The sequence below is a fragment of the Alnus glutinosa genome, chromosome 6 (assembly GCF_958979055.1).
Source record: "Alnus glutinosa chromosome 6, dhAlnGlut1.1, whole genome shotgun sequence".
NCBI lineage: Eukaryota > Viridiplantae > Streptophyta > Magnoliopsida > Fagales > Betulaceae > Alnus > Alnus glutinosa.
Window position 1 is genome coordinate 29,468,642 of NC_084891.1, and position 16,015 is coordinate 29,484,656.

General features: G+C 38.8%; 3 protein-coding genes across 3 annotated transcripts; 1 reads left to right on the forward strand and 2 right to left on the reverse strand.

Annotated features, from left to right (window-relative positions):
- Window positions 1-179: 179 nt before the first annotated feature.
- On the reverse strand, window positions 180-2,583 carry LOC133871714 (uncharacterized). Its single transcript, XM_062309128.1, has 2 exons — window positions 967-2,583; window positions 180-878 (listed from the first exon to the last, which is right to left on the reverse strand). The coding sequence occupies exons 1-2, from the start codon at window positions 2,581-2,583 to the stop codon at window positions 180-182; spliced, it is 2,316 nt and encodes a 771-aa protein (XP_062165112.1).
- A 4,705-nt stretch (window positions 2,584-7,288) lies between these two features.
- LOC133871132 (putative late blight resistance protein homolog R1A-10) lies at window positions 7,289-10,276 on the reverse strand. Its single transcript, XM_062308509.1, has one exon. The coding sequence runs from the start codon at window positions 10,132-10,134 to the stop codon at window positions 7,513-7,515; it is 2,622 nt and encodes an 873-aa protein (XP_062164493.1). The 5' UTR covers window positions 10,135-10,276; the 3' UTR covers window positions 7,289-7,512.
- Window positions 10,277-10,695: 419 nt separating this feature from the next.
- On the forward strand, window positions 10,696-14,070 carry LOC133871326 (putative disease resistance RPP13-like protein 3). Its single transcript, XM_062308749.1, has 2 exons — window positions 10,696-13,751; window positions 13,869-14,070. Exon 1 carries the CDS (start codon window positions 11,121-11,123, stop codon window positions 13,716-13,718), a length of 2,598 nt encoding a protein of 865 aa, XP_062164733.1. The 5' UTR covers window positions 10,696-11,120; the 3' UTR covers window positions 13,719-13,751; window positions 13,869-14,070.
- Window positions 14,071-16,015: the final 1,945 nt, after the last annotated feature.

Here is a 16,015-nt window from a genome sequence, read left to right on the forward strand (position 1 = left end):
TCATCCTAGCACCAAATTTTCTCATTCTGTTTGGATTTTTCGGATCTCTACGTTCATCAACTTGCCTTTTTCTTACCTTCTTTGGTCTACCCGGGGCCACTCTTGATACTGGGGCCACTCTTGATACCGGGGCCACTCTTGATACAAGAAAGCATATGCGCCAGTTATATACCCAATGCCTAGTCAAGAGCAGTGGATACCAACCCAGTGAAGTACTCATCAACATAATCCTCTGCATTCTTACAACTATGTTGAATAGCAGCACATGCATGCACACAGGGGATTCCAGACATTTCCCACACTCTACAACCACAACTTTTTCTCCTCATGTTGACTACAAATTGTCTACCATCTGGACCAGTCACTTCAAACATGTCATCACCAGCATATAGGGCAATACAGTCCATTGATTCATTCCGGATTGCATCCAACTTATTTTGGATTTTAGGAGTTAACTTCCCTGTCAAAGTTTGAATGCCATCCCTCTTAGCCTGGTATCTCCTCATCAACTTTTTTCGTATCTGCTCCAGCATGGTCAAGATAGGCTTATTGCGAGCCTTTAGAATGTATGAGTTAAAACACTCACATATATTATTCTGCAGAAGGTCACACTTTGAATCCGTAGCAAACCATGCTCTTGACCATGTACTAGGATCAATTTTGGCCAAGTACTCATGGGCATCACTCTTCATTCTCTTCAGCTCACCCATTACCCTTAGAAAATCCCCTTCAGTGTATGCAGAAGCTGCAGCCCATAACTTCTCCTTTAGGGCAATTCCTCTATGCCCCCCAATGTCCCTATAGTTCGCATAAAGATGCCTTACACAAATCCTGTGATCGACGGTTGGCATGACATAATCAAAGGCTGGCATTAGACCCTACGATCAAAAAACCACAACATTAGATTAAGAATGTTAGACATTTTAAAATAAAATGAGATCACACGGGGCACTAACCATGACTTACCTTCTGTCGATCCGAAATAAATGTTGGCCTGCCATGCCGCTCATGGTTCCCAAGATCAGACACTAGGGTTTCCAAAAACCAGATCCAGCTGTCCTTAGTCTCAGCTTCAACTACGGCATATGCAATCGGATACATGTTATCATTGCCATCGCGTCCAACTGCAGCTAGAAGTTGCCCCTTAAATGGCCCTTTAAGGAAACACCCATCCACCCCTATCACAGGCCTGCAACCTTCTAAAAAGCCCTTCTTCATGGCTGCCAAAGAACAATACAGTCTTTGAAACCTTGGATTCGCCTCGGGTACTGTCCTATCCACTTTCATCACAACACAACTTCCTGGGTTGGTTGCTCTCAAGGTCTCACAATAGTCCCACAAGGCCGCATACTGACCCCCATGGTTGCCATATATTTTTTTATTAGCCTTGATTCTTGCCCTATACATCATGCTCGGATTCACATCTATCCTCCATCTTTCTTTCACTTCATTCTGTATCACATGTAATGGCATGTCGGGCTGAACTCTAAACTTATCAATCAGTTTATCGGCTATCCATGTAGAGTTTACAATTGAGTTCCTAAATTGTCTGCCACACACATGTCTACCTTGAAGGCTGATTATCTGGAATGTAGCTTCATCATCCACCTGTCTAGCATACACTCTATAATTACACTTTGGTTCTTTACATACAACAATACACTTTCTTCTCTCATTTTTTTTAAAGGTAATGTCCTTGCCCCTCTTAAGATTGAACACCCTAACAGCCTCCCTAAATGTCTGTATATCTGGGAATCTCATCTTAACTTCCAAACTTGGATCCTCTCGGTCAACTGCATGGAACTTAGACCCTCTTGACTCAGAATTTTCAACTTCTTCATCACTAGCTACTGGTGAGACAAGTATGTCACTTCTAGCCATATCAGAGTTATTGTCATCGTCATCATGACCAACTTCATCTTCATTATCACCATTACCACCCTCTTCACTATTCTCATCATCACCACCCTCTTCACACTTCTCATCACCCTCTTCACCCTCTTCACCCTCTTCACCCTCATCACTATTCTCATCATTACCACCCTCTTCACTATTCTCATCATTACCCCCTTCATTATCCTCTACATTACCTTGTTCAACCCTAGGATTATCATGTTGTACATTAGAGGGTCCAGAACTATCAACATCAACACCAACATCAAATACGTCTTCAGTATCACTAAGCTTATCATCCCACCAAGGATCATCCAAATCAGCCCTACCTCCATATTCATTATCATCTTGACTATCCTCTTCATCACCTCCTCCTTCCCCAAAAGACACAATATATAACTGCAAAATGGCATGCCCATCATGGCAAGCAGACAGGTTCAGCACATCATGGTCTGAAGTAATTAAATGCAACCCATCAGCAAGACTCTTCACGGGGTCTTTAAAATACATTAAATCCCCTAACTTATATCCATATTCCTTACATATATCTTCAATTTCAAAGAAAGATAGTTCATCAAGGTCAACACTATCTTTGTGCAGTTCAACTTCACCACCCGTATACTCACACCCAAAACACCGGTCAAACCTACCCCCAAAATGGACCTCAACCACTAGTTTATTGTGTGCCATCCTACGAGGTAAATTTAATAAAACATAGTAAGTGACATGTTGTAAAATTAAATAAAGGCCAACAACACATTAAGTGACATATGGGGACCACAACACAGCAGCCAATATACACAACCACAACTTCTCATCTGGGGACCACTACTCTTTTTTGAACACACAATACAGCAACTAACTTCACACACTGGCACCATTTTTCTCATCTGACCACTGTTGTTTTTTAAACAGACAATACACCAACTAACTACACACACAGACATAATCATGTACCATTTTCTCCTCATGGGGTAAATTGCAGTTTTTTAAACACCAAATCAACACAAAGCAGCACATCATGCACATGTAAAAGCAAAGCACATGGTCCCATCATCATACAAAGCCACAAAGGTAATTGAAATTCAACAAAACACACGGACCCAGTAAGAAAGCAACTTCTCAATAAAAAATATACAAAGCCAATCATTGAAAGCATCTTCCGAATAAAACAAAGATTTCATAACCCAAAAACGACGGAACCCTAAGCACATTTTAGTTCGGTTCTTTCGCTTCATTCAAGACAAAATAAAGGAATTATCGAATGAATTTAAAAGATATCATAACACAAAAACGACGTAACCTACTTTTGCACAAAACCCTAAATTTAAAAGAGGGGTCTTTTTATTTGAACATACCTTGATCGAACACCCACTTCGGTCGGTTTAATCACGACAACCCTTAGCCCAAAGTCGATTTCGGCTGAAATTCGTTGGTGATGATAATCCGCAAAGGAATACTGTCTTCAAAAATTTGTTGTTGATTCCGGAGATGTTTTTCGGGTTTTTACTTTGCACTTGAAACTGGTTTCTGAATTTTTAAATGCATAAGCGGACCGGTCTTTTTTAATTTAGAAAACAACGGCTCAATTTTTTGAGGGTATTTTCGTCCGGTTAAGAGCATATAAGTCACATGCCGCGCACGTGGGTCCATTTCCGTCTCATCAGACGGAGCAATTGGACGGAAGGGGGTGGATTGAAATTTTTTTCAACTTTCTTGGGTGCAATTAAAGCAATCTAAACATTGGTTCCAAAATTGAAAATTCGTGTAAACATCAGGGGGGTAAATTGCAGTTTTCCCTTATATATATATGCTAACTATTTAATATTGTTATATTGTTATATACTAATTATTAATAACATAATATGTTAATTTAACATACTAAATATTGTTATCAAAGTATTATAATTAATATGTAATACTATATATATTATACTATGTTTACTATTTACTAATATATATGTAAGATATGAATGAGCTAACGAGTCGAACTAAAGAGTAGGGCGAGCGATCCGGTCGAGCTTTAAACGAGTTGAGCTCGCGAGCCCCTATCGAGTTTTGTCGAGCGAGTCGGGTATGTATCACTTACTAATTGGGCGGGTTTCAACAATAACGATCGAGTTTCTACAGTATCGAGCTCGAGTTCGGATCGAGCTAAACCGAGCGGGTATCGAGCGGGCTGTCGAACGGACTGGCTTATTTACATCCCTAAATTAGTGCGCATGTTGCATGTTAGCTCTCAAGAAGATAATGGCAAAATATAGGACAAATTGGCAAAGAGTCGTAATGCTTCTTGCATACTTTGTGTACACACAAAGTGTGTGGCTTTCAATTTTTTTTTTTTTTTTTTTGTTTGAAAAAAAAAATCTCTAGACACACTTTGTGTACAAAGTATGCAAGAAGCATTACTCAATTGGCATGCCTTTTCCCGTACAGACAAAGGAAATTATTGCCGATATCAAGACTCAAGATAGTGCGCATATTGCCTGTCGGCTATCAAGAAGATAATGGCAAAATATAGGACAAATTGGCAAAGAGTTGTAATGCTTCTTGCATACTTTGTGTACACACAAAGTGTGCAAGAAGCATTAATCAATTAGCATGCATTTTTTCCTACAGACAAAGAAAATTATTGCTGACGTCAAGACTCAAGATATTGCGCATGTTGCCAGTCGGCTGTCAAGAAGATAATGGTTGAATATAAGGCAAATTGGCAAAGAGCCGTTATGCTTCTTGCATACTTTGTTTACATACAAAGTGTGGGGTTTTCTTTCTTTTTCTTTTTCTTTTTTTTAAAAAAAAAAAAAAAAAAAAATCTCTGGACATACACTTTGTGTACAAAATGTTAATTGACGTGGCTTTTTCCCTACGGACAAAGGAAATTTTTGCCGATGTCAAGAGTATTGAAGATAGTGCGCATGTTGCCTGTCGGCTGTCAGGAAGATAATGGCAGAATTACGACAAATTGGTAAAAAGTTGTAATGCTTATTGCATACTTTGTGTACACACAAAGTGTGTAGTTTTCATTTAAAAAAAAAAAAAAAATCTCTCGACAACACTTCGTGTACAAAGTATGTACACAAAGTGTGGAAGAAGCATTACTCAATTGGTATGCATTTTTTCCTACAGGCAAAGGAAATTATTGCCTACGTCAAAACTTAAGATAATGCGCATGTTGCATGTCTGCTGTCAAGAAGATAATGGTAGAATATAAGACAAATTGGCAAAGAGTTGTAATGCTTCTTGTATACTTTGTGTACACATAAAGTGCGTGGTTTTCATTCTTTTTTTTTTTTTTTTTTTATTTTCAGTATTTAAAAAAAAAAAAAAAAATCTCTAGGCACACTTTTGTGTACAAAGTGTGCAAAAAGCATTACTCAATTGGCATGCCTTTTTCCCTACTGACAAAGGAAATTATTGCCGATGTCAAGACTCAAGATAGTGCGCATGTTGCCTGTCAGCTGTCAAGAAGATAATGGCAGAATATAGGACAAATTGGCAAAGGGTCGTAATGCATCTTGCATACTTTGTGCATTAAAAAAAAAAAAAAAAAAAATTAGGACACACAAAGTGTGCAAGAAACATTACTTAATTGGCATGCCTTTTTCTTTTTTTCTTTTTTGTTAAAAAAAATATATATATCTAGACACACTTTATGTACAACATGTGTACACAAAGTGTGTAAGAAGCATTACTCAATTGACATGCATTTTTTCTTACAAACAAAAGAAATTATTGCACGTCAAGACTCAAGATAGTTCGCATGTTGCCGGTCGGCTGTCAAGAAGATAATGGCAAAATATAAGACAAATTCTCAAAGAGTTGTAATGCTTCTTGCATACTTTGTGTACACACAAAGTGTGTGGTTTTCATTTTTTTTTTATTTAAAAAAAAAAATCTCTGGACACACTTTGTGTACAAAGTGTGCAAGAAGCATTACTTAATTAGCATGCCTTTTTCCCTACAGACAAAGGAAATTATTGCCGACGTCAAGACTGAAGATAGTATTAGGGGAGAAAGACATTAAGTCTCGTTTGGATTTGTGATTTAAAAATAAAAATTTTAAATTTGTGCAATCTTAAAAAATGCAATTAAATGTTTGGTAAAATTATAGTTTGACCTTTAAAATTGCATGTTAGCTTTTAAATTTCGCGTTTTCAAAAAAAATCATATTGTTTGCGATTTGAAAAAACAGATTTCTGTGTTTTCAAATCGCAATTTTTAAAATCACAATTCCCAAATAATTCATTTTTTTGCGATTTGTGGTCCGTTTGTTTCGACGTAAAATATTTTTGCAGCGCTGGCCAGATTCATTCACTGACAGACAAAATTTCAGCCACTTTCATCAAAATATGGCACAGTGTAGCCAGATTTCGGCAGCTGGCTGGAATCCGGATGTATTGGCAAGATTCCGGCCAGAATGGCCATAATTCGGCTATTGTGGCCGAAATACGGCACAAACGGCCCAATTCTGGCACCGACTAGCTAGATTTCGATGCCCGGATCCCAAAATCCAGAAACCTTCGGCACAAATTCAGGCTCCAACAAACTCCAATATTTGGCTGTGGCAAATTCTCACGAATGTGCATACAAGAATCAAGAATGAAGAGTTTAAATTCAGAAAACGATTTACGATTTTTAAAACCATAAATTATTTTTCAAAAATTAAAAAAAAAATTTCGATCAAATTGAAAATGATTTCTATTGACCATCATTTTTTATTGCTCTAAACATTGAAAAATCCTGAAAAGTATATTTCAAAAAATATTATATGTCCAAACGAAAGGAACGTCGGTTTAAAATTGTACTTTTTATTTATGAAATTGAAATTCGAAAGAACGGGGGAAGAAATATACAGGTTCAGAAGCCACGCGTGTTCTCGTTGAGGTATTCAGAAGAAGTAATTACGAAGAAAGACTTGTTAGGTGCCCAGAGAAAAAACGAAGACCTTTTGGGTCAAAACAGTGAGTCTTTCTTTTTTATTTGTCTTTAGTTACAGATTTGTTGGGTGCCCAGAGAAAAAACGAAGACGTTTTGGGCCAACCACAAACTCGCAGTAATTTGTGCAATTGATGATGAATGTCAGATTATCTAAAAAAAAAAAGATGATGAATGTCAAATAGATGGACAAATCTGTTCGGGAACAGATCTTTTTATCGTGGAATTAGACATGCTATTAACGAAAAATATTTAAATATAATAGATAAAGTTTTAGATAGCTAGCTTGATGTGAGGTATTTTGAAAAGTGATTAGTTAAACTTAAAAAACCAAAAAAAAAAAAGAAAGAAAATTCTAGTTAAATTTTAGCAGCTAAATATATAATAGCTAGGTCACATGTGTTAAAAATGTCCATGCCATCGTCAAATACAAATCAAGATGCTAATTACAGATAGCTATTAGAAACACTAACATTTCATTTAAACAGTCTGGTGGTGGCATATATGCCTCGAATAACGAAGATACAAGTACAAATTATTAGAAGCAACAAACATAAAATTATTCCGTGAAAACGAAAAGACAACAACTGAGCAGTAAACAAAGACCATGCAAGGGACTACCTCATAACAGGTAACACCAATAGAAAGGAACACCATCTCTGCTTCCGTCGAATTACTCTGTCATGTGGCAGTTTGTTCATGAAGGTCGGCAGTTAGAGGAGGACAGATCAGTAGATTGAACCCAAACTTCACCTGCAATTCCTGAAGCATCTTTGCTGATTCTGAGCTGCTCCATAATACCTCCACTTCTCGGACAGCGGTCAGATTCAATCGATTCGAAGGGAGCATGGTCAACTCATTGCATTGTTTGATAACCAAATGCTTGAGGCATGGCATTGCGCCTCTCCTCTGTTTCCATTTTTTAATTTTCAAATTTTCTAATTTAAGGACATGAAGTTGAGGAAACGAACCTGCAAAGACGTGGAGCTTACTAGAAAGCAAACAATTTTGTACTTTCAATATCTGCAGATTGGGAAGTTCCCCCAGCACTTTCATGTCTCTACGAACTTTTAAGCGCACACGTCGTAAGGTTATCTTTGTTATTGTTGATGGAAGTGACATTGGAAGACAACGAAATTCTGAACAATTTAGAATCTTCAATATTCGAAGATGATGTAAATGGTGGAGGCTTTTTAGAGCATCTACTACTTCGGTGTTGCTTTCGTCAGACGCAAACCACAATCCTAATTTCCTTACATTAGGGATACTTAGTGAACTTTGTGGCTTAAGCGAGACAGTGGAAAGGACTTGGAGGTTCTCCAGAACTTCAACCTCTGGGTCCAAATCGTTAGGTAAACTCACTGGCCCAGATACGTACAGATTCCGTAAACGTCGCAGTTTCCATATCCCTTTTGGCAAACAATTCAGAAAAGTGCCTTTCATGTTAAGGGTTTCTAGATTTATAAGGTTGCCAATTGAATGTGGAATAGCTTTCAGTGCATCAGACTCGATACCCAAGTACCTCAAATGGATCAATTTTGTTATCACTGTGGGAATGGAGTAGAGACTTACATACCCGAAATTAAGCACCCGACCCAACTTGAAGTGTTCGTGGACCCATTTCCATTGCTTCGGATCTAAGCCATATGTATCTTGTTTGAAAAACAACAATGAGCGGACACTTGGAGTTGGTTTGCTACGGGGGTTTAGATCAAAAAATCTAATAACGGTACTATGGAGGGAAACTCTGCGGGATATGGGCCAATTGAAATTGGTAACTACGTCAAGAAATTTGTCAACTACGCACCTTTGTATGCAGAAGCTTTGCACAAGATCATGGATGCGGCATGTCTTTGCTCCTCCATCTGTCCTTCTGCTAACTATTTGGACCAAGCTTCGATCAATGAGCTCCTCCAAGTAGTCTTCAGCAACATCCTCTGGGTCTATATTGCGAGAGTGTTGTATGAAACCCTCCGCAACCCACAAGTTGATCAGTAACTTTACAGGGATCTCAAAGTATTTTGGGAATACACCAAAATACAAAAGGCATGGTTTCAAGTGTCGGGGCAGCTGAAAGTAGCATAATTCCAGCATTTGTTGGGGTTTCCAAGGTACATGACGATTAAATTTCGCCCATGTTTCGTATTTCTTCTCTTTGTTTACTAAAATGCCCGCTAATAACACAATTGTAAGGGGTAAGCCAGTACAAGCTATAGCGAGTTGTCTCCCTGGAGTTTCTAATTCGGGAGGACATGTTCCTCCCCGGAACACCTTCTTACTTAAGAGTTCCCAGCTTTTATCTTTGTTAAGAAACGAGAGATAGTAGGGAGCAATAAGGCTTGCATTCGTTTGGGTGCTAGTGGTGATGATCTTCAGTATTCTGCTTCCGTTCGACTCATCAGGAAAAGATAATCTTAGCTTATCCAAGGAATATTCGAGATTCGCAAAATCGTCCACGACTACTAGGTACCTCTTCCCTTGCAAGCATTTGAACAGCTTCTTTTTTAGTTCATCCTCACTCAAGTATTTGAACAACTTCTTCCTTGCCAACTCATCTGATTTTGACATCACAGACTTCAAAATTTCAATTAACACATCTCTGCTGCTGAAATCGTTAGATAGGTACACCCACGCACGGAAATTAAAGTGACTCTTGATGTCAACATTATTGTAGATTTTTCTGGCGAGGGTGGTTTTGCCCGACCCAGCCCAGCCGCCGATTGAAACGACATCAAGCTGTTGATTAATCCCTTCCGTAAGCTGTTTCACCAATGTCGTCGAGGCGGAATCGAAGCCCACCACGTCATCTTCCTCGACTTCTCTCATACGTTTGTGCAGTGCCTCCGTCGCTGCATCTACGCTAGCTTCAGCTCTTTCAATGCCATGCCTTTCTATATTGCCGTAGATTGTGTTGATTTCTTTGTTTAGGTCTTCTATCTTCTTGTGAACACCATGAAGCAATCTTACGTGGGTGGCATTATCAATCTTCTTCGGCTTGTCTGTCTGTATTGCATCGTCGAAGATGATTGCGTCGATAACATCCTCAGCCCTGTAAGCAACGTCCACGATTTTCCTGATTACATCGTCCACCATTTCATGGCCACTCCGTTTCCCCTTGGATTTATCCCACGCCATTTCATGGCCGCTCCGTTCCCCCTCGGAGTTCTTGAGGAATATATTTGTCAGTCTGAGCTCCCGATGAAGCGACTTGACTTGATCCTCAACTCCACCTAAGGAGTTCACTTCTCCTGCCAGTAGCTGGGACAAGTGCTCTACGAGAAAATCAACAACAAAGTCGGCCATACTTGCTTATCTTCCCTCCCTTGAATCTTTAAAAAACTCAGAAACACGGTGAAAGGGAAGGGAGGATGTAAGTTGTTTACCCTTGGAATTTTTATTTTTTTTTCTTATTGCTTTTTTCTCTGTTCTTAGTTGAGGTGGTAGTTGTTGGGGAGGAAGGAAATTGAGGGGGAAAGAACGGTATGTCTTTGTCATCGTAATTAAAGACGGAACAGTATGTCTTTTTAAAGAAGAGAAATGACGGAAATGAGGGAAAGAACGGTGGAAGAAGTAATTAGGAAATTGAGGGAAAGAACGGTATGTCTTTGTCAACGTACGTGTCTTGGTCAGGGATTTTTTTAATTTGTCTTGCCCTCTGTCTCCTTGTTGATAGGAGAAATCACTACGAGCTTTCACACAGGGGTTGTGATTTATGCACTATTAGTGCACAACCTCAAAATATATTGAAGTAGGACTCGCACAATAAATTTCATCCCAATATATCTTAAAATTGTGTGCTAATTGTGTATTAATTGTATTTTTATCATTTCCCTTCACACAATTGATAAAGATGACCCATCTTACAAGATTTTGGGGAAGTTTATCATTTCTCTTCTTCAAAAAGTCATCGTAATTATTGACCCACGAGTCCTCTCTATGAGCAACCAACAAGTTTTTCTTCATACCCACCGGTCATTGTAATTTGTAATTTCTGAACTGAGTTCTTCCACTTTTCCTTCCTTCCCTCTTAATCTCTTTCTCCCCTATCCATTACCACCACCTCAACTAACAAAAAGAAAAAGCCCAAGAAAAGTTTTGAGTGGCTTTCCAAGATCGAAACGTAAAAAATGGTGTTTTACCCGCGGACTTGATCAATCAGTTTCCTTTCATCCTCCCTTTCTCTCTTTCCTCTCCCTCCCGGCCATCACCTCCCCAACAATTAATGGGGAAAAAAACACAGGTTAATCTGTGAGTTTGAAAGACATTTAAGGGAGCGAAGATAAGCAAAAATGGGAGACAATCCTGTTACTTTCCTCCTACAGTACTTGCCCGAGGTACTCGCACAAGAAGCAAATTTCCTTCGTGGAGTGGAGGATCAAGTCAAGTCACTTCAAAGGGAGCTCAATCTGATAAATATCTTCCTTGAGAACTCAGAAGGGGAACGGAACGAGCATGCAATAGTGAGGGAGGTAGTCAGCCAAATCAGGGACGTTGCTCACGAGGCTCACGATGTTATTGACACATTCATCCTCAACGTTGCAAAACACAAGAGGAGGAGCACGGTGGGGAAGATATTCCATAGCGTTACCCACGCAAATATGCTTCATCATGTTGCAATGAAGATCGAAGCCATAAACAGAGAATTGAATAAAATCTACAACAATAGAGAAAGGTACGACATTGAAAGAACTGAAGCCAGAAAAGTAGATGTGGCGGATCGAGAGAAGTCACTGAACAGACGTAGGAGAGAAGTTGAGGAAGATAACGTGGTGGGCTTCGTTCACCACTGGAAGACATTGGTGACGCAACTTACTGATCGAAGGAATCCTAAGCTCGATGTCATTTCAATCATCGGAATGGGCGGGTTGGGCAAGACCACTCTTGCCATGAAAATATACCAAAGTGGTCATGTCAAGAGGCACTTTAATTGCCATGTATGGGTGTACGTATCTCAAGATTTCAGAATCAGAGAGCTGTTGGTTACAATTTTAAAGGAGATGGCAATATCAGATGAGTTGAGAAGGAGGCTCAAATACTTGAGTGAGAATGAGTTACAAAACAAGCTGTCCGAATATTTGCAAGGGAAGAAGTACTTTGTAGTCATGGACGACATCTGGAGTTCTGAAGTCTGGAATGAGGTAAGATCTGTATTTCCTGATAACTTTAATGGAAGCAGAATATTGATCACTAGCCGCAATAAAAAAGTGGCTCTAGATGCACGGCAGTCTTCTGATCCCTACCTTCTCCCATTTCTTAAAGACGATGAAAGTTGGAGACTCTTATGTAAGAAGGCGTTCCCGTTAGGAAGGGGTTGTCCTGGAGAGTTAAAAACACTGGGGGGACAAATGGCAATAGGTTGTCGTGGCCTACCACTTTCCATTGTAGTATTAGGGGGCCTTTTAGCAAAAGTAGAGAAGACACACCGAACATGGTCTGAAATCTGTGGCAATGTAAATTGGCACCTTAGTGAATGCAAAGACATATTGGCCTTGAGCTACACCCACCTACCTCGGCACTTAAAACCGTGCTTTTTGTATCTTGGTGTCTACCCAGAAGACTTTGAGATCCCTGTAAAGCAACTGATCAACCTATGGGTGGCTGAGGGTTTCATACAACACACTGATCACAAGGTAAGTTCAGAAAAAGTTGCGGAAGACTACTTGAAAGAGCTCATTGATCGAAGCTTGGTCCAAATGGCCAGCGTAAGGACAAATGGAAGAGCAAAGACATGTCGTGTCCATGATCTTCTACGAGACTTCTGCATATCTAAGAGTGTAGAAGAGAAGTTTCTTGAGGTTCGTGATGTTAAGAATTTATCCACGAATGCATCCCGCAGACTTTCCATACAGGGTAGCATTGATCCATATATTTCTTCTAACCCCTCTCACCCTACATCTGCCCGTTCTTTGTTGTTTCGCGGCGATGATACATATAGCGGCTTTGATCCAAACCATTGGAAATGGGTCAATGAAAACTTCGAGTTGGTTCGAGTGCTTAGTTTCAAGCATGTAGATCTCTATTCTATTCCCAAAATGATATCAAAATTGATTCATTTGAGGTACTTGGGTATAGAATCCGATGCACTGAAAGTTATTCCGGATTCCATTTGTAACCTTGTGAATCTAGAAACACTTGACATGAGAGGTACTTCTCTCAATCGGCTGCCAAGAGGGATATGGAAGCTGCGCCGTTTAAGAAATCTGTATACGTCTGGGCCAGTGAGTTTACTTCACGATTTGAACCCAAAAGTTGAAGCTATGTGGAACCTCCAAGTCCTTTCCACTGTATCGCTCGACCTACAAAATGTGCCCCTGATTGCCCCTACTGCAATAAGGAAATTAGGAATATGGTTTGCGTCCAATGAGAGCAACTGTGGGGCAATAGATGTTTTGGCAAGTCTTCACCGGTTAGCTCATCTTCGAACATTGAAAATTATAAATTGTTCAGAACTTCTAAGTTCATTTCCATCGACAATCACCAAGATAACCTTTCGAGAAGTGTATTTAGGAGTGGGTGGCGGCATGATGGTGCTCGGGCAACTTCCCAATCTTCACATACTCAAACTACGAAGTTGCTTCCTTTCTAACCTTGAAGTGGATGCAGAACCCCCTCCTGGACTCACAGTTATTGCAGATTCGTTTCCTGTACTCGAAGTTTTGAAATTGGAAAAATTGGAAATTGAAAATTGGGAACAGGGGAGAGGCGCAATGCCACTCCTCATGTGTTTGGCTATCAAAGAATGCAATGAGTTGACAATGCTTCCTCGGGACGAACTACAGAGTTTGAATGCCTTGCGAGATGTGGAGGTGTCAGGGAGTAACATATCTTTGAAACCGATGCTTGAGGAATTGCAGAGGAATCGTGGGTTTAATCTACTGATCAAATAATGACTTCATTCGGAGAGAGCCAGCATGCTGCAGGTATACTTTCTCTACCTTTTTCTTTCTATTCTAATCCAATTTGTCTTGATAAAGTTCTCGACTAATTTCTCTTGCTTTTGTCTTCTCTTCAATTAATGTTATAATTACTAATAACAGAGAACTTCGACGGAAACGTAATTGGTGTTCTGTTCCTTTCGACTGCTAGCTGTTGCAAGGCTCTCCTTTTTTTCTTTCTTTTCAAGGCTATCTCATTCAATCTTGCATACTTTTGTAACTTTTTGTGATTTCACGTACTTTGTTGTTACCGTGATTGTTGAAGTAGGGACTATGATCTAAGGAATTCTCTTCCATTCTCTTATGTTAGTGTGCATAATGTTGGACTTACAACTACTTCAGAATTTGATTAGAACTATATCAGTAAGTTGTAAAAGAGTTTGTATAAATCTAGCCTTTTCCATATTTATTATAAATCTTGTGATGAGTCTTCTTCTTCGTGTGTCTCTGTCGATGAAGAGGTTGGAGGTTCTCTTGTGTAGAATACTGCACTGTCAGTAAATTGTTGCGGCCGCTGCTCAATCCGTGGAATGAAGGATTTTTGGAGGACTCAAGAGTAAGAGGGCAGAGTATCAGTAGTGTGCTCTACCTTAAATTCTCCTCACAAATAGGTGTCCAATTACAACGTACAAGAAAATTTGGGCAAAATCTCCAATTGTAGGGCACTCCAGTTTGATACCAATATTGTTGTCATCAAATTTTTATAATTTAATTTACAAATAATAATTAAAATTAAAATTATCATATATTAATAAAAATATCTTAGGTATTATGTGACAATATTTTACGGTAGACTATATTATATGACTAGGAAAAAATATATATTAGCCCCCCAAACTACTACCCTTTCTCCGGATGACCTCCTAATACTATCAATGCTTAGATTCTGGCCCCTCAAACTACCACTTTCTAATTTTTTTGGCTCCATCCGTCCATTTATGCTATCAATTCTAAACAAAATTTCGAAAATACCCCTCCTACACTTTGAAATTCTCACGGTTAAGGGAGGGGTATTTTCAGGTTTTTGGCCAATTTCTGTTAGAATTAACGGTATAAATAGACGGATGGGGCAAAAAAATCAGAAAGTGGTAGTTTGGGGGGTCGGAGTGCAAGTGTTGGTAGTTCGGGGGGCCATCCGGAGAAAGGGTAGTAGTTTGGAGGGCTAATATATATTTTTCCCATATGACTATGTAAAATTACAAAAATACTCTATTGTATAACTAACTGGCTCCTTTCCAATTCCTCTCAATTGGAGAGGATCCAATTCCTCTATCATTGGGGTGTTTGGTAAAAATTGTTGAGTTGAATTTAATTTTTAATTAGTAGTAAAAAGTGATTGATGTAATATAAAGTAAAATGAATTTGTATGAAAAAAAAAAAAAAAAAAAAAAAAAAAAAAAAAAAGACTTATATTGTAATGGATTTTTTTTTTTTATTTGAATAGTAATAAAAAAAAATTGTTAATGTGATATAAAAAATAAAAAATAAAAAAAATTTAAAATTGATTATTTTTTGAAAAAGTGAAAATAAAAGAGAAGAACATGCCCACTATCTTGAGTCTTGATGCCAGCAATAATTCACATTACTTTATGATTTGTAATGAGATTTGCCAATATGTCTAATATTCTGCCATTATCTTCTTGACAGCCGATGCACCAAATTGACAATGAATTGAAGCAATAATTCATATGGGTTTAAATTCAACCGGTTATAATAGGTCAGGAACCCACAACTGAGTACCAATTGGCTTCGGGTAACCGGGCACCCTGAGCCGATTCCCGTTATTACATTTTTAAAATCCCGATTATAACCGGGTAACCAGCTCGAGATATATATATATATATATATTAAAAAAATAATTTACCTATCTTTACCCTTTACCCTAATTCATAATTTCACGAATCAGTGAATCACTTGTTCCGACTTTTCGTCTTTTCATTCACTTTTCCAGTTTTCTTTTCACTCACTTTTCATGCACCTAAGCTAAGCACCGTCACCTGATTTCTTAGAGCATTCGTAGTAAGCTCGTCTCTTCAGCGAAATCACCAAAATCAGTCAAGTTTACTCAAAAACACGTCCACAACAAGCTCTCTATTGCTACAGTAAATCAGCCGATTGTCAAAAAGCCTCGTCTCTTCAGTGGAGTCAATTTCTCTCATCTCCTATTATTTTTCTGTTTTTAATTCCATTTTCGCGGGTTCGACGAAGCCAACTTCCTTCGTCTCTTTCCAGTCGCCAAGAAAGCCAAG